The sequence below is a fragment of the Pieris napi genome, chromosome 18, assembly GCF_905475465.1.
Source record: "Pieris napi chromosome 18, ilPieNapi1.2, whole genome shotgun sequence".
Taxonomy (NCBI): Eukaryota; Metazoa; Arthropoda; class Insecta; order Lepidoptera; family Pieridae; genus Pieris; species Pieris napi.
In genome coordinates, this window is record NC_062251.1 from 5,044,713 (window position 1) to 5,064,284 (window position 19,572).

The 19,572-nt window shown below is 35.3% G+C and overlaps 1 protein-coding gene across 1 annotated transcript; it reads left to right on the forward strand.

The window, feature by feature from the left end:
* Positions 1–294: 294 nt before the first annotated feature.
* On the forward strand, positions 295–18,511 carry LOC125058653 (mannosyl-oligosaccharide glucosidase). The gene is made up of 16 exons (XM_047662770.1): positions 295–657; positions 1,152–1,303; positions 1,902–2,079; positions 2,978–3,134; positions 5,168–5,313; positions 7,317–7,504; positions 9,333–9,488; positions 11,103–11,251; positions 12,070–12,242; positions 12,400–12,530; positions 12,910–13,020; positions 14,026–14,114; positions 14,771–14,890; positions 15,674–15,791; positions 16,517–16,707; positions 17,821–18,511. The coding sequence occupies exons 1-16, from the start codon at positions 430–432 to the stop codon at positions 17,955–17,957; spliced, it is 2,424 nt and encodes an 807-aa protein (XP_047518726.1). The 5' UTR covers positions 295–429; the 3' UTR covers positions 17,958–18,511.
* The last annotated feature ends 1,061 nt before the right edge of the window (positions 18,512–19,572 follow it).

Genomic DNA, 19,572 nt, shown 5'->3' on the forward strand with positions numbered 1-19,572 from the left:
AACCTACCTATATTTTGTATTATATAGCAGCTAACTCCATCTCGTGACAATATTGGGAGAAATATTTTTTTCTTACAATACAATCGTACCGATAACCGAGTTGTATGTAAAATATTTGGGAGGATGCAATGAAAAACAACTATTTCCTAAAATAATACTTTACACGATATACCATTCAAACGTGAAGTACTAATTTCATTGTGTTTACTGTTTGTAATAAATGTACGAACGTTTTGACACACGACACGTCAATGCTCAATTCCAATGTTTTGATTAGTTGTCAATAATCGCTTATCAACTGACAGTTGTCAATGTAGGATTTCCAAATTCCAATTACAATATTCCACTTGGCTGTATCATTTTTTAATTAAAAATAATAATTAGATATAGTAACGTGTCAATTATAACTTAAATTAAACATATCGCGTAATGCGTAAAATGGTAAAGCATAGAAAGCCCAGCTCGCTAAGTAAACATAGTAGCAACATAGAAACAAGTGGATCCAGTACTTCAGAAAGTCAGCCGCGAACCCGATCATATAAATATGTATCCGTATGGAAAACTACGTTAGGTGTAATATGTTTATCAGTAGCTGTGTACATTGGTACCCTGGGGTACCTGGAAACCCGGGTGAATACTCCCTTTGACGGCGAAAAGGTAAGTCGACGCACATTCTTGGTGCCGGCATGCGGCTATCCATGTTTCTATTTAATCATCTACGTGTTGTAGTCTAAGTGAGTTAGTTTTGCCTTCTAATTACATGGAATTGGAGTTGCCTTCCTTGGGATAGGCAATGGTCACATTTCTTAGTATGTTTCATTCAATATTTATTGATTGTTAGGCACCCTTCTGGATTAGAGTCAGTTTAAATAATTTCTACCTTTTGTGACTTGTAATCTAACTTAATTTCATACTTTGATAGCCATTATTTGTAAACATGTAATGTAGTCACAGTATCCTCTATGAAGCATGGATTGTACATATTATTAAACCAATATTTAATGGACACTTTCAAGAATAATATTTTTTTATGGTTTTCAAATTACAAAAACTTGATTTTCAAAAGTGCCACAATGTCTTGTTGACAATCTGCAAATCTTGATACATTAGTTTAATACAGTATATTATTAATACAAAATTAAATAATATAGGCAGTGAAAGAATCAGGATTAGACGTTCCTGATCGTTTTTGGGGAAGTTATAGACCGGGAGTGTATTTTGGTTTGAAGAGCCGTGAACCAAAATCACCTGTGTTTGGTATGATGTGGTATGAGTTGGGTACTGCTGTACAAAAGGGTATCAGGTTAGTAAAAAATATTATTTATAATAATTTAACACTTTGTTTTTATAAATTCGCTCTCAAGTATATTTGCATATTTTTATAGTTTAGTGTAATTAATATTGAAATCATTCATTAGAAATTGTACACTTTCAGACACAAACTACTTATTCTACAGTAGACTGTAATAAGATAACAAACTGGTTTTAAATATTTTATTTTTTATAATATATATCTTTTGCCTAAAAAAATCTAAACTTAACACACTCACAGTAAGTTACATAGGAAAAATAATTTTACTTTAAGTTGGTCATACTCTTACAAAAAGTTGGTAAATCTCAGGTAATGTACTTCTTAATTGATGGACTTTTAACATAACTAAAACTTTTTATTCCAAACCTAATTAAATTAGGGTTGCCTGGAAGAAATCGCTTGTTAACGACAAGCCGGCTTGTTGCCTTATAACTTTTGTAACCTGTTTTTTATTCTTGTTATGTGTATGTTTTTGATTAAGGTAATAAAGTATAAATAAATAAATCTTAAACACAGCTATTTTAAAAATAATTAAGGCATACATAGTTAATATATATATATTTATTAATAAGCCCTTAATCATTTTCAGACACTGGTGTGAACAAAATGATAATTTACCAAGTTACGGCTGGATAAGACATGACGGTTTCACCTTTGGGGAGCAAATAATTTCTGATCCACCTCATAATATCGTGACCAGCTTTGTAAAAACGCCAGGCGGAGAGCATGGTGGACATTGGACCGCAAGAATTAATATAACATCTGTGGTAAGTTATAATTAAATACTTAAATAAACAATTTTTGAAGTGAAACTTCTTTAGGCGCATGAGGGTAATTTTTTTTCGAATGAAACGCTTTAATAATATTAGCGTCACGAAGATGTGCAGCCTTTTTGTCGAAGAAAAGGGAGAGAGCGATGGAGAGAGTGAGAAGGGCGACCTTATAGAAATTCTATTTTTAAAATTAAACTTTCGTAAAGATAATTTATGAAATATTAGTATTTTATATTTTATGCAAAATAATTTATTAAAATCTCAAATGACGAATTGTAAATTAAAATGCCCTGGGTTTTTATCATCGACGAAATAAATAATAATCTCCATCAATAATAATAATATCTCTAATCAATAACCTTCAAAAATTGCGTGACGTAATATATGAACGCATATATTACGTCACGCACGCGGAAATGTGTGCATACTATGTAGAACATGATTCTTACAATCTCAATATCTGGGAAATAGTGAGTCTTAGAAAAAAAATCATGGGGACCATTTTTATAGAGAATTTTATATCGAATAAGTCCCTAAGCTCACATGGGCCTGATGGGGACTTTTGACACTTTATTCCTTGTGGTAAACCTAAGGTCTCTACGAAGATTTGGCTTTGTCGGAATTTTCTTTATTTGATCACTATTTTTATGTATAAAATGACCGGGCTATAAAGCACGTGTGGTTTAGAAAGACTTGAATAAATAAATATCTTGAATAAAGTTACTGTACACTGTAACTTTTAACGCGGTAACTTTTTTTGAAAAACTAAAATGTTGACTATAGCTAACTTTAGGGTGTCGGTTTTTTGTGACGGTGGGCGCGCATCGTAAAAATTTACTCCTAATGCACCAAAATATAACTTCAAAAATGATTTCCAATTTGTGTATTTCAGAATAAGGCCAATGAAGCATTTATGTTAATTTGGTATGGGGCATTGGATGAGTCGCAAGGGTTTGGTCCACAGTCACGAATGTGGGGCGAAAAGGGTGCAATAGTGGGCTACACACCATCGTTCGGCAATTTTAGAGTCCACTTAATACCACATCAAGGTAATTTATCCAATTTATCCATTGGTAAGGGAGCGTTCAAGTATTACGTCACGCAATTTTTGAAATATACCCCCCCCCCCTTCTATGTAACGCGTCGCAACGTTTTTCTGTAACGCAAGTACAGTACTGTACCCAAGTATAGTAAAACGTTTCGTGACCACCTAGTGACTCTTTAGTTACTATTATGTGATGTAAGTAGAAAATAATATTAACAATAACTCGTAATTCAATCCCCGCCCCGCATCGTAACGTTGTACAAAAGACCCCCCCCCTCCCCCCAAAATTCGTTACGTAATACTTGAACGCTCCCTAAGATGCTATGAGCATTATTGGTTGGAGTGTGCAACTCTCATTCCTGAGAGCGATTGAATCATGGTGTGCTCCAATAGAATTATCATCTTGGTATTTTTTTAGTTAACATATTAAAAAGAGTATAACAATAATTTATGTATTTCCCATATAATACAATTTTTACAAGCTATTTGTTTGGTACAAAGGCCTATTTCGTTAACTGTATTATAGGTATGTTATCTAAAGCTGGCGGCTTCAACACATTTACACTTTGTGCTTGTGTAGTGTCTGTGAATAAGCGCGAGACGTGATGTCAAACTGAAATACAATCACAAATACATCATGAAAAGACTGTCCGTCTCTCTCGCGCTCGGTCAAGCTTAAGAGTATAAAAGAGACAATTATTGTTTTGCTTTTGCTACTGTTTAGGTTGATCTTTACTATTATATTATTATTATTTTATACATGTTGATCTTTTTTCAAACATTACCATTTCGATAACCGACCTATACTACTATACTCTGAATTAGAATAGAAGTAGAATTCTGACATTTCACAAGTGATGCTACTAAACAAGTTCTCCACCGAAAAAGGGCCAAATTTGACCCATTTGAGGGCAATCAAAAATTAAATGTTACATATTTTTATGTTTTACCTACAAAAAGTTAATCTAAATATTTACTTTACTCAAGTGACCTAATACAAAAATAACAAATATTTCAATATCACGAACAATATATCGAAGTAGCGATGGCACAGTTCTACAACGTACGTACTCTTATCTCTTTCGCACATTGCTCCGTCCTTGTCGTACTCCGTTCTAGAGTGTTCAGTCTGCCATCGAGAAGTTTCTAATCTTCCCGCTCTCTCGCGTATCATTCCGTTCTTGTCCCACACTTAGAAAATTCGGTCTAGAATATGCATTCATCAAAGGGGTATTACTAGTCCTGAAAACGCCTGAAAATGGGTACCCTGACTGTACAACTCAACTACACATGTTCTGAACCTGCCTGAAGTAATGTTTCAGACTCCTGAAAACTAGGGTAACATTATGCAAATTACGATTTTCTAATATGTGATTGACCCTCTCCTGAAACGGTCAGAAATCACATTTCAACCAGCTGAAAACGTCTCTAACTTGTGGAAAAATCGAAAAACATTTTAGTCAACCCATCTTCGTAACAATATGTTGAAATGTCATATGTTTAACCGACAACCGAAAGAGGATGTTATATGTTAATATGTAATTTTATTTGCTACTAGCTGCCCTGGCGAACATCGTACCGCCTAATAGTCGATTCTTTATTTTTTTTTAATACTTATTCTGCTATTCGGGTCACCGGTCTATCTAGTAAGATAAAAAAAAGAAAGTTGATAAGACAACAAATACATTATGTCAAAAAATAAAAATTTACCTTCCCGGAACCCCTCCACTAACACTTGAACTTTATGATATGGTATTAAAGTTCAAATTGCCTTTAAATATTATTACGAATATTTTGTATGGGAATATAGAAAAGTGTTGTTTTTAGACTTTTTCACTCAATTTTTTTTTAATTTTTCTCTCCGTAAGAACCATCCTCGTACTTCAAGGAATATTATAAAAAAAAGAATCAGACAAATCGGTCAAGCCGTTTTCATGTTATGTCGTGACAACGGAAAACGGGTTTCATTTTTATATATATAGATATTAATTTTATAGTATTAATTAAATTTGTATTAAATTACTGTCAAATTTTCAGGAAAGCTCATACACACATCATTCACTGATGCCTATTCACCAGGGCTACATCTCTTAAAGGAGAAATATTATTCTCTATTGAAGGTAGAGAAACATCCATTTGGCCGTTTAGCTGTTCTCGGACCTGATAATGAACTTACTTCTACGGTACAGTTATTTTTAATAAATATTTTATTGTGATATTTCTAATAAACATGTAAATTAATTATGAATTTAATGTAAAATAAAAATGTGTGCGTGTACTAGGTGTACACACGTAAGAAGTGAAACTTCTTTATGACCTTATTTTTCGAAAAATGATCTACTATATGCAATTTTAGAGAAATTGGTTAAATAAAGTTAAATTAGATAAAGTTTAACAAAAGGCTTTTATTATCATAGACATGAATACAAATACAATTATTTCATTTTACCTTATTACTGTACTACTATGTAGTACTAAGATTATTACAGAATTTCATTAATTGTAATAGAATTATTAGTATTACTATCATTGTTATCGTTATATATTTTTGTTACTAATGGCTTCGAATCTCTTCGGTTCAATCGTGGTAGGGACAAGAAAAAGATGGCTCGTAACCGAAAAATGTGACAAATGTGTGTAAATTTTTTTCCAACGCCGATAAAGAAGTTTGACTTCAAAAAGCAACATGGCGCGTAACCTGCTACAAAATTTCTCCCATACGTCGATAAAGAAGTTTCACTTCAAAAGATGGCGCGTAACGGAAAAATGTAACGCGTAACGAAAAAATGTTACGCTAAATTTTTTCCATCCCCGATAAAGAAGTTTCACTTCAAAAAATTTTGTATACCTTTTTCTTTAAATTATTTAATTTATTTATTTATAAGTCCTATACCAACATGTATTAAAATATACAAGAAAATCTGACTTCACAAATTTTACACACATACACATCTATTATATTAGAACATAATAGACTACAAAGTATAAAGTAAAGTGAAAAAGTATTTATGATAATTGGGCATTTAGTCTTGTCTAAAAACCTCGAATTCACATTTTTTTAAAAAAGTGTGTTTACTTATGTACACGCGTTAGATGTTGTATGTTTCTTTGGCGTAATAATTTTCTTCAAGCACTTTAGGTTTCCCTCTTCGAATTGCATTTTTCTTGTCCATTTTAATGGTCACTTCTAATCGAAACGATATAATATGTACTCATCATGATATTTTACAATAAACACTATGTTTTTTATCACGTTGGTTTTCTTGGTTTAAATAAACACGACTCTGAAAAACTCTACGCCATGACAGACAATGCAACTTGTCGATAAAACAGAGCAAGAGCCAGCTAGCGGCCCAGACTGTTTTACCGATGTTTGAGCAGATATTAAGAGTGTCGGTTTTATGTGACGGTGTGCGCGCGCATCGTTAAATTTACTCTCATAATTTTTCCCTAACGCGCCAAAAGAAGTATAACTTCAAAAAAATATCTATGAACTAAAAGACATGTTGCAGCTTGAATTATACATTGATGGAAGGTACTAGATTACCTTACACATACCCAAATCTTTTTTAGTCCCCACAAAGTTCTAGTACTTTTATTATAAATCTTAGAAAATATTTTTGAAGTTATACTTCTTTAGGCGCCTTATGAAAAATTGATGAGAGTTAAATTTTACGATGCGCGCGCACCGTGACAAAAAATTATCAGTATGAAGTTTTTAAACCAGCCGGGCGTCGAGCGTGCGCGAGCGAGATGGGAATAAGACAATCTACAAGTAAAAAGAAATAGAATATGCGTGAAGTTAGCAGCTATGCCAAGAATTTTGAATGACCATAATGACCTTTGTAGTACCTTTTAAACAAATTAAGGAGTTTTAATTATTTTTTTCAAAGAAATTTAGCAATGCTTTTTCACAAAGACCTATTGTTACTTAGTTAAAAGATTATGAAACATACCTACCTAGTTAATAAATTGAATGAATAATAATAATTATTATTATTTATATTAATTAATAATTGAATAATATACTAAAAATTAAATATTATTAAATTATTAACGTTAAATATTTATTATTAATTATTTTAATATTAAAAAAAAAATAAGAAAGCCAAAGAAGTATAACTTCTTACGCGCGTACATAAGTACACGCACCCTTTTTTTTATAATTGTATTACCCTGTTTTTAGAATAAAGATGTGAACTTCGTGCCAGTACAAATGTTGGTAGAAACTCCATTTGTGCTAGACGTTGTGTATACCACGGAGGACCTATCAGGACCACCTCTGAAAGGGGAGGAGTACACCAAGGTGTTGGAACAGAAGAAGACGGCTTTTGATGCACGATTTGAAGAGGAGTTTAAATTGAAAGACAAAGGGTATTTATTTAAGCCGATTTAATATTTATTTACCAATATTGTATACTAGCTGGCCTGGCGAACATCGTACCGCCTAACAGTCGAATCTTTATTTTTTTTAAATACTTATTCTGCTATTTGGGACACCGGTCTAGCTAGTAACATAAAAAAAAGAAAGTTGATAATACAACAAATACATTATGTCAAAAAATAAAAATTTACCTTCCCGGAACCCCTTCACTAACACTTGAACTTTATGGTATTAAAGTTCAAATTGCCTTTAAATATTATTACGAATATTTTGTATGGGAACATAGAAAAGTGTTGTTTTCACTAAAAAAAAATTAAAATTTCTCTCCGTAAGAACCAACCTCGTACTTCAAGGAATATTATAAAAAAAGAATCAGACAAATCGGTCAAGCCGTTTTCATGTTATGTCGTGACAACGGAAAACGGGTTTCATTTTTATATATATATAGATATCCAGAAATGTTTGAATATCTGTCATGAATTATCCAGATTTGACTTTCAGTTTAGGAGAAATTTGTAAACAAACCTATGTGTGCTTACGTAATTTTGTACTTGTGGTTGGGGAGTTTATCATTCTAAAATATTGTCAAACTCCAAAAGAAAAAGGGAATTAAATTATAATTTGTAATAGGATAACATAAAGTGATATTTCTATATGGTGGAGAAATTCAGGGAGTAGATATTTCTATTAAAGGAGATCTCTAATGTATTCCTTCCAGCCTTGTATTCCAGCTTCCAGAATTGTATTGCTTAAATTCTGAAATAGTTAGGTAATTAACATATTTTTGGAGTGAAAACTTTTTTAGCGGCGTTGGAATGGGTAAAAAATGTTAAACTCGCGTCAGGACACGTGACCTGATCGAAAATTCGTAAGACAGATGGAGAGTAGACAGCTGGCGTGGCGTATTTAATGTAATAAAAATTGTCATGTTTGTGTACGAGAGCGCAATAAATAAATATTTTATTATACCACATAAATGATAGTACTTTTATACTGATAATTAAAGCAATTCGTGCAAAATTATTCCCTAACCATTCCAAAATATCCAAAATGCACAACGTTAATATTCAAGTTTTCACTTCTGCCAGAACTCCCGGAGTGCAACCCGTCGTTTTTTGAAGTTATACTTCTTTAGGCGCGTTATGAAAAATTTATGAGGGTGAAATTTTAAGATGCGCGCGCACCGTGACACAAAATTAACAGAATGAAGTTGCCCACGGAAGATGCTACGGCATTGGACATAATTTAAAAACAACATTCGAATAATAATATAATTTATGTTACGCTTAATGAAAGAGAATAATAATAAATATTTATTTATTTAATTTTTCAAATGTAAACTGAACTTTATTGACTTTAATGACTCCTTTTCCAGTCTTTGATTATTTAATTGTAATTAATTATTTGCATGCAATCAAAAACTCTTTTTAATAATGCCAAAGAAGTATAACTTACGCGCGTACATAAGTACACGCACCCTTTTTTTATTATTAAATTAAAATGTTATTAAGTTTATACATATGTACTAGCGGACCGGACAGACGTTGTCCTGCATGATGTTTCAAGCGAATAGGATACTAAACAAAGTATGAAAGTACCGACTGCAGCGCCATCTGCCGGGTTAATTTATGAATCTAAACCATTCTCAGATCCCCTTGAACACACACAAAAAATTTCATCAAAATTGGTCCAGTCGTTTAGGAGGAGTTCAGTCACATACACACGCACACAAGAAATATATATATTAAGATATTATCTCTATTTTTAAGCCTGTTTACTAATAACAAAATCCTATAAAATACTTATTTATTTTTTCAGTTATTCCGATGCGGATATAGCCATTGCTAAGGCGGCCATGTCGAACATGGTTGGTGGTATTGGTTATTTCGATGGTACCAGCAGAGTGCAGTCACAATACACACGCGAACCAGTGCCTTATTGGAAGGCGGCCTTGTATACCGGAGTACCGAGTAGGTGAGAACTCTTTATTGTTTATGGGAGCCTGGTACTTTTTGAAGTGAAACTTCTTTAGAATCGTTGTGATTTCAAACCGATTTTCAAGAAAAGAGCGTACCATTACTTAAAAGCTGGCAATGTACTCGCGAGCCTTCTGGCATTGAGAGTGTCCATGGGCGGCGGTATCACTTAACATCAGAATATGAGCCTCCAGTCCGTTGGCTATAAAACAAAATGAAAATACGTTTTTAAATGTAGAAACTCAAAGCACGTGGATAAATATAAATACACAGTGGGGGGCCTCATAGCCTAGCGGTCTTATTAAGTGGCAGTTAAGTGAGGGGTACCGGGTTCGATTCCCGGTTCGAGGGCAAGTTTTAATTTAATTTAAATTTGTTCTCGGCCTTTGGGAGGGTTGTGCGAGTGCCTAAACCGTACATGGAGGACATGGTCGAATTTCTAAAGACAAGCACGAATTATAAAAAATCCTATACTTGACGCTGGCTAATGCACAAACCGTGCCAGAGCCATAAAAAAAAAATACACAGTGAACAGAGGCGGCCAACATGCGCCACTAACAGAGGTTCCATTTCTGTTTTGTTGGTAGTGTTTTTTCCTCAACTTAATGAGCGATTTAGTGGGCAACTTCATTCTGTTAATTATGTGTCACGGTGCGCGCGTTTCGTAAAATTTCACTCTCATCAATTTTTCATAACGCGCCTAAAGAGGTATAACTTCAATTAGTGGGCAACTTCATTCTGTTAATTTTGTGTCACAGTGCGCGCGTTTCGTAAAATTTCACTCTCATCAATTTTTCATAACGCGCCTAAAGAGGTATAACTTCAATTAGTGGGCAACTTCATTCTGTTAATTTTGTGTCACAGTGCGCGCGTTTCGTAAAATTTCACTCTCATCAATTTTTCATAACGCGCCTAAAGAGGTATAACTTCAATTAGTGGGCAACTTCATTCTGTTAATTTTGTGTCACAGTGCGCGCGTTTCGTAAAATTTCACTCTCATCAATTTTTCATAACGCGCCTAAAGAGGTATAACTTCAATTAGTGGGCAACTTCATTCTGTTAATTTTGTGTCACAGTGCGCGCGTTTCGTAAAATTTCACTCTCATCAATTTTTCATAACGCGCCTAAAGAGGTATAACTTCAATTAGTGGGCAACTTCATTCTGTTAATTTTGTGTCACAGTGCGCGCGTTTCGTAAAATTTCACTCTCATCAATTTTTCATAACGCGCCTAAAGAAGTATAACTTGAAAAAATTAAACGTGTGTGTACACGCGTTAGAATTTATACTTCTTTGGCGTAAAAATCTTTTCAAAAATTTTATTCTACGTTTGTAGAAAAACTAAAATATTAACTATAGCTTACTTCAGGGTGTCGGTTTTTTGTGACGATGTGAGCGCGCATCGCATATACTCTAGTTTTTCCCTAACGCGCCAAAAGAAGTACAACTACAAAAAGGAAAAACGTACTGAGCATAGCCGGTGTTATATAATAATCATTTAAATATAAGAAATTTAATAAAATAGTTATTAGATAGCTCCTTATAGATTCTGAAAGCCTGGTACTTAATAACAGTACTCCACTTTAAAACGTGTCTCTCTTTCTCAACTTCAGGTCATTCTTCCCTCGAGGTTTCCTTTGGGATGAGGGTTTCCACGGTCTACTTGTAGGTCGCTGGTCTCCAGATATTCAGATGGACATCGCCGCTCATTGGTTGGATCTTATCAATGTCGAGGGCTGGATACCTCGTGAGCAGATATTGGGTGAGTCCAAAAAATTACTTCTATTGAGATTTCCGAGAAAATATATGAAAATGTGTCGTGAAAAATGTCCAGATTATTAATTAATTATTTTAAGACAAGTCAAACGTTCTAATTAAAATTAATAGATATAAGAGAAATTTTAAACTTGAAAGTATAGTTTAACTAGCAGACCGGCCAAGCGTTGCTGTGGCTTAGGTTTTTGTTATATTACGTAGTAGTAAACTATTCAAGATAGATAGATAGCTTATGTGAAATGTTGGTACTTTTAAGACAGCGCTATCTGTTAGAATTGTAACAAAAAATAAACAAATATTTGCAATAAAATAATATTGCGGGTATAAATTGAGATGTTAGTTACCCTATCTTTTGAGTTAGATCAAACCGTACGCGGTGTGCAAATTTGATTGAAATCGGTTCAGTAGTTTAGGAGTCCATAGCGGACCAACAACGTGACACTTAATTTATATATATATATATATATTAAGATTACAAGTGGTGAAGGAAGCGTTCAAGTATTACGTAACGAATTTGGAGGGGGGGGGGTCCTTTTGTACAACGTTACGATACGGGGCGGGTTATTGTTAATATTATTTTCGACTTTCTAGTACTTTACACCACATAATGGTAACTTTTAGGTATAAAGAGTCACTAGGTGGTCACGAAACGTTTTACTATACTTGGGTACAGTAGTGTATTTGGGTACAGAAAAACGTTACGCCGCGTTAAATGGGGGGGGGGGGTCAATAATCTCCATAAATTGCGTGACGTAATACTTGAACTCTCCCGTAGTGTAGTTTTTATTACAATTATTATTCCAGGACCGGAATCTTTGGCACGAGTGCCTAAAGAGTTCGTAGTGCAAAGCAACGCGGCGGCCAACCCGCCTATGTTGCTGATACAGATCGCAAATATGGTCCAACGTCGGCCTAATCTCTTCCAACATGATTCCAAGCTTCGGCGAATGTTGGAAAGAATGTTTCCAAGACTTCAGGTGTGTGAAGATTATAATAGCCCTTTAAGTTAATATTTGCATTAAATTCAGTATAGAAACGAACCCATACTCTTTATCTGTTATGGGAGCCTAGTACTTTTTTGAGAAATACTTTGTTTTTTATGAATTACTAATAAATAAAATAAATAACTTTCAGGCATGGTACAACTGGTTCCTTAATAGTCAAAAAGGCATCGAACCCACGTCCTACAGATGGAGAGGAAGGGAAGATGACGGGATTCAGCTAAACCCTAAAACATTGACTTCAGGTCTTGATGACTATCCAAGGTCAGCAGCAAACCTCAGCAGCAATTATATATCTATTTTTTTAATTATGTAATATTTCTATCCATTTGTATAGTTCGCTTTTTATAATAATTTCCTTAGTTATATAAAAAATCTGTGGCGCTACAACCTCTTTAGGTCTTGGCCTCAGATTTCTGAATCTGTTTCATTCATTAATTTTAATGACATATTATTTACAAAGATGCTACGTTTTTGTTAATCTGTGACCATTTTGGGTTTTTTTTCAGATTTCTTTCAATAACAATTTATTTTCTTACTATCAAATAGATTTTTTTGACTCAAAAACGTAAAATGTATTGCTGCACCACATTAAAATGAATTATTTTATAATTGCGTTAATTTGGTTAAAATTAATTTTCAGAGCCTCCCATCCCTCGGAAATCGAGAGACACGTCGATCTCCGTTGTTGGATGTTTGCCGCAGCCGACGCCATGACAGTTATCGCCTTTGCACTACAAAGGGATACTTCTAAGTAAGGGAAATTATCTCTTAATATTCACTTGGAGTTCTTTAACGCCCGAACCCAATAATCAATCCACAATCTCAGATTGAAAGCAATCTGAGATCAGACCGTGACAGTCGATCGATCTCCTATCTGCATCCCAATAACCAAACCCTACGAGGCAATCCATTTTTGGCGACAGATAAAATGCTCTTTGTCGTTCCATTTTATCGAGTTTTCACTCATATTTGATAATCAATGTAAACCAAATAAAGTAAATAAAACCGTACAAATAACATTAAAATTTTAATTATTTAAAAAACTGGTGTAAGTTAAAATCTGTTAAAATAATTAACTGTTGAAATCGAGCTTTTGTCAACTGACATTTTCATACAAAGGTCTATCCACAGACACCGATCCGACATCCCATGGATAGCTTGTATCGACAGATGTCTATTACAATCCGTCGATTGGTTATTGGCTCACTTGTTGCAACATTTGGATTGTGGATTCAGATGGTGGATTATGGATTGAGATAGGTTATTGGGTTCGGGCGTAAGAGAAATCCATCGTATCACCTACATAATGTTTGTGGCAAAACTTAATACAAAAGTTTTAAAACAGACCAAAGACTTCACATAGCTATGAAACACAAATTTCTGAACGCATCGCAATCGACTACCGATTATAGAATAAACAAGCGTTGCCATAGATAATAGCTTGACATCAATAAAATGAAGGGAAAAGCTGGCAGTCTGTTGTCAATGCTCTCTCGCTGACCATAAATCACTCGAAACGTCTAATTCTTAATTTAAATTTTAATTGGCTTAAATACTTTCGATTCGAAAAATTTCAAATTAAGAACGCTTTGAAGTGAGCTCAAATTCGGAACATAGGATAGGCAGCGTTTGACAGCTAATAGAGTTCTTAAGGAATTAATGACATTAAGTGACCTTAATATAATTATTAATGACTTATTAATGAATAAGTCTGTTAATGACTATGTCAAAAATGAGATATTTTGTCATATTACAGATTTGAAGCGATTCGTGAACAACTTGGCGATGAAAAATTATTAAATAAGCTGCATTGGGCGTCTCATTCAAATTCATATGCTGATTATGGTGAGTTTTATGAACAGGGGACAAAGGGGCATGAGGAAGACAATCACCAATTTATTTCATGGGTTTAACGAAACCAACAAAGGTCAAAGGGTCATCTGATGCTATGTGATATCGCCGCTCATGGACACTCACATTACCAGAAGCCTCGCAAGTGCGTTGCCGGCCTTTTTTTATAGAATATTGAACAAACAGCCAGGAGGCTCATCTGATGTTAAGTGATACCGCTGCTCATGAACACTCACATTACCGAAAGGGTCGCAAGTGCGTTGCCGACCTTTTTTTATAGAACATCGTACAAACGGCCATGAGGCTCATCTGATGTTAAGTGATACCGCCGCTCATGGACACTCACATTACCAGAAGCCTCGCAAGTGCGTTGCCGGCCTTTTTTATAAAACATCATACAAACGGTCAGGAGGCTTAGCTGATGTTAAGTGATACCGCCGCTCATGGACACACACTACCGGAAGCCTCGCAAGTGCGTTGCCGGCCTTTTTTATAGAACATCGTATCATCTGATGGTAAGTGATACCGCCGCTCATGGACACTCACATAACCTAAAAACTCGCAAGTGCAGTTTAAATATGGGCAATTATAAAAACCTCTTCTTCTTTTTCTCCTTCTCTTACTTAATTTCAAACGTAATCATCTTTCAGGTTTGCATACAGATGGTGTGAAGTTAGTTCGTCAAGCGTCTAAATCTCCTGGAGAAGGATTGAAAGTGGTACGCTCCGTCACAAGTCCACCTCAGCCCAGGCTGGTAGCGTCGGCTTTTGGTGAGTTACCGACTCGGCTACAGTGTCTGTAAATAATAAAAAGAGAATTTGCAGCAGTTGCAGCACCTTTAAGTCTACTTTAAGGAACTTAATGATCTCCAAGTAGGTTCTTAGTACCTAGGGTATATGTTTGAAGGCCAAGATTGTTTGTGATACCAAGGGCCAGGAGAACCAGTCTGTTAATAACGGCGCAAGCGTAAAATGAGCGTAATGGGACAATTGGCGTAACGGGACAATTATTTATGGTATTAGACGTTGTCACGTCAAAAGGCGTTAGAGCCCTTAGTTAAGATTTCTGTATGTTTCGTGATGACTATGAATATGTCAAGTTTTTTGGTCCAAAGCAAGACATTCCACATGATGTTTCCTCACGAGCAAGAGTCGTCCTGTTCTACACGTAAATTAAATATATTTTATAGTTTTAATTATAATTCGTTAAACAGACTCAAATACTACGTAACGAATTTTGGAGGGGGGGGGGTCCTTTTGTAAAACGTTACGATGCGGGGCGGGGATTGAATTACGCGTTATTGTTAATATTTTTTTCGACTTTCTAGTACTTTACACCACATAATGGTTACTTTTAGGTATAAAGAGTCATAGGTGGTCACAAAACGGTTTACTATACTTGGTTACAGCACTGTACTTGGGTACGTTACGGTGCGTTACATGAGGTGAGGATGTGGTGTGTGTGTGTGTGTGTGTGTGTCAATAATCTCCAAAAATTGCGTGACGTAAACTTGAACGCTCCCATATTACTAATTGTTGATTTTTTAATTTCAGGTTACATATCACTATTCCCAATGTTACTGAAAGTGTTGAGTCCGAAAAGCGATAATTTGGGGAAAATCCTTGCTGTTTTGGACAAGCCGAGTCTACTATGGTCACCATATGGCCTAAGGTACGTTCAGGGCAGATATTTCTTAATTTTGTGCAGGTTTTTTATATTATGCGACAGGTGACTCTTGTCGCGACCCTATGTTTTCTAGGAGCACGCACTTACATTCTCGTAGGAACAACACGCAAATACATAGTCGAAATAATTAACATCACCGCATACACGAATTCAAGTACGACCAGTCACCACAAGTAGCACCCGTTCACGAGTATGACGCATGGCCAGCCATTGGCCGCCTTAATGTAGAAAGTTGCCAATTATTTATTGTTTTTCGAAGTAATCTCCGTTCCTCTCTACACATCACACACTGAAAGAGCAGTGTTGGCCTAGTGGCTTCAGCGTGCGACTCTCATCCCTGAGATCGTAGGTTCGATACCCGGCTGTGCACCAATGGACTTGCTTTCTATGTGCGCATTTCAAATTTGCTCGAACGGTGAAGGAAAACATCGTGAGGAAACCGACATGTCTTTGACCCAAAAAGTCGACGGCTTACAGGCACTGGAGGCTGATCACCTAACTTGCCTATTAGATTTAAAAAATGACCATGAAACAGATTAAGAAATCTGAGGCCAAGACCTAAAGAGGTTGCATCGTCGCATTGAACCACTGAAAAAAGCAGTGGGCCCATCCTTCTTTAGATTTGCCGCTAATTCACAAAAAAAAACGACAAATAAATGCAATATAATACATTAGGTTACCAAAGAGTTCTATTAACTTATTAATTTCAGGTCCCTATCAAAATCCGCTCCATTGTACATGAAACGTAACACGGAACACGATCCTCCATACTGGAGAGGTCAAGTCTGGATAAATATAAATTATTTGGCCTTATCCGCACTGAAACATTATGCGAGTGTGGAAGGACCTCACGCCAGTAGAGCGGAAGAGCTTCATACGAAACTGAAATCTAATGTCGTTGGTAAGTAAAAGCGTTACAACCCCCACAATATTATATTTACAGAAATCTATAGTCGACGCATTATGAACTGAGGATTCGGGTGATCAAATATTTATCTGTCTGCCTCGCTCGCACTTGCAGGTCTTATGGTGAGGTGTAGTGTGGTGTGATATGCTAAATTGTGTTAAGTAGATAGGAATAATTTGGAAAATTAAGTGGGCAACGGATGGCCTTTTCGCTACAAAGCCAAATTTCTAGTGCGAAACTTAATAAAATATGTCTAATAGCTTATAGAAAAAAAAACCGAATGAAATTTACGCCTTTTCATTCGCTTTACGAATAAGTTGGTTACATGTTAAGATATCGCCCGTGTAACTAAAGCCAGATTAGTCGCAAGGGCGTTGTCGGCCTATGACATACACACATACTAATATACTACATTTGTTTTACTGCGATTTACGCTCGTTCTTGTCGTTGTTGTCCGTTAATCTTCATCTTTTTGATGCGTAAATGCTTACCATAATTAAATAGTTGAGTATAAAGTTGATACTGAATTTTATGTTTAATCTTTGGTAATAATTATGGATAGTGTAAATAGTTGTAGGTTTATTAGAATAACAATTTAGTAATAATACATACACAGTCACACACTCTAGTACACACAGACACACACCCACGTTCATACACTAACACACAGACACACACCCACACACATATACCCCATATGGGGTATGTGTATCCTTCTAAATATTTTTTTGAGAACGTTGCAGCCTATGTAATAATGATTGTTTATTCTCACTCAATTTTTCTCTACTCTTTAAGACCTTCTGTCGATCTGAAGGGGTGGAGGCCTGATGACCTGTAACACAGGTACTCTTACCAGGCATCAGTCTCACACAAATTAGAATTTTCCCTAAATTTATTAACTGCCACTTGTTTATGTACTAAGTTTTTGTGAGGAAAAATGAATAAAGATTATTATTATTTTTGACTTGATTTTTTTCATTCCATGGCAACATTCTCCAACATATCAGAATAATTTTTCGGTCCACTGCATCTATTAGCACAATTTATTATACATAGCTATATAAACACTAAAACATACACGAATTTATACAACAAATTTGATTTTAGGTAACATAATATCGCAATACAAAAAGACGGGATACTTCTGGGAGCAGTATTCGGACCAAGATGGCCGCGGTTCCGGATGTAAACCGTTCACCGGATGGACCGCACTCTTTGTTTTAATGATGGCTGACGAATATTAGAGCTAAATTTTTGAGATATATCGGCCTGGCAAATTTTACTTCCACTGACAGCTGCTCAAGTTCATACAATATTGTTCTCTATGTGTAAACGTGAAATAAATCGGTGACGCTACCTTTTTAGGTCTGGGCCTCAGATTTCTGAATCTGTTTCATGATTTGTCAATCTAATAGGTAAGTCGGTGATCAGCCTTCTGTGCCTGACACACGCCGTCGACTTTTTGGGTTCCGGCCGGTTTCCTCACGATGTTATTCTTCATACAGAAGTAGGAAGGCATGCAAAAAGTGACTAAAGGGCCGTTCAAGTATTACGTAAGCAGATTAACAAATTTAAATTAAATTAAAACTTGCCCTCGAACCGGGAATCGAACCCGGTACCCGTCACCTAGCTGCCACTTAATAAGACCGCTAGGCTATGAGGCCCTTAATAATTTGTTTAACAGTTAAAATCTGTTAAATTAAGATAGACTAAAAATGGTTGTAAAGTCGGCTTACGGACGAAAGTTTAACGTGACAACGTTATAACAAAACATTGATGAAATGATTGCATACTTTTAACCTTCGGGGACAATAGGCCAATCGAGTTGAAGAGAGATAGATACAAGCGCAAGCGTACAATGAGCGTAAAGGGACAATGAGTCATACTTTATCGTGCGTGCCGGCGTTCATAGATTTATCAGACGTTGTCACGTCAAACACAAATGTGTGTAAATTTCGCATTACACTCCTTTAAGCATTGATTAGATTATAAGGTTAAAAGTAGATGGCGCTAGATGCAGTAGTATACGTTAGTACGTAATTGAAATGATAGTAAACTAGCAGACCGGCTAAGCGTTGCTGTGGCTAAGGTTTTTGTTATATTACATAGTAGCAAACTATTCAAGGGAGACGGTAGGAGAACACCAGTCATGGGGACCACCATGATTTTTGGTGGTAATGCCATTAAATTGTAGCTTATGTGAAACGTTGGTACTTTGAACACAGCGCCATCTGTTAGAATTGTGACTATCAAATAATAAACAAATATTTTGCAATAAAATAATATTGCGGGTATAAATTGAGATGTAAGCTATCCTATCTTTTAAGTTGGATCAAACTACACACGGTGTGCAAATTTGATTGATATCGGTTCGGTAGTTTAGGAGTCCATATCGGACAAACAACGTGACACGTAATTTATATATATTAAGATTTGCTTTCGTGAAATGTGGCGCCATCTGGTGCCAACAAAGCCAAACCATTAGCGATTCAGCATTTTGATTCAGAAATGAGAAGCGCAATTGGCACACAAGCTCTTGTAGATTATTACAGAGGACAAGTCATTGTTTTTAATTTATTTTATTATTATTAATTACTTAAGATGTCATGTGGAACATGGTGTAATGGTTGCAGCTTCATACAAACGTTGTGTAAAAAAAAGAGTGGCGGAGAGTTTATTGCCAATTCATCTCTTCCGTTCTACGCCCTTGATTTGAGAACTGGCACTACATGTAAAGTTTGAAGCATTTCATATATATTTTTTGACGTTTTAAATGATTTTTGACTGTTTAAAGTAATGAATCATGTATAAATTAGTATTAACAATTTCTTTGTATGCCGCGTGTATTATCGGTAAAAA

Excerpts from the sequence above, each read along its gene's own strand:
- LOC125058653 (XM_047662770.1), top strand. The coding sequence starts at position 430 with ATGCGTAAAATGGTAAAGCATAGAAAGCCCAGCTCGCTAAGTAAACAT. Across the intron at positions 11,252-12,069 it reads ACCTCGTGAGCAGATATTGG|GACCGGAATCTTTGGCACGA; the intron begins GTGAGTCCAAAA and ends TTATTATTCCAG. Across the intron at positions 16,708-17,820 it reads ACTGAAATCTAATGTCGTTG|GTAACATAATATCGCAATAC; the intron begins GTAAGTAAAAGC and ends ATTTGATTTTAG.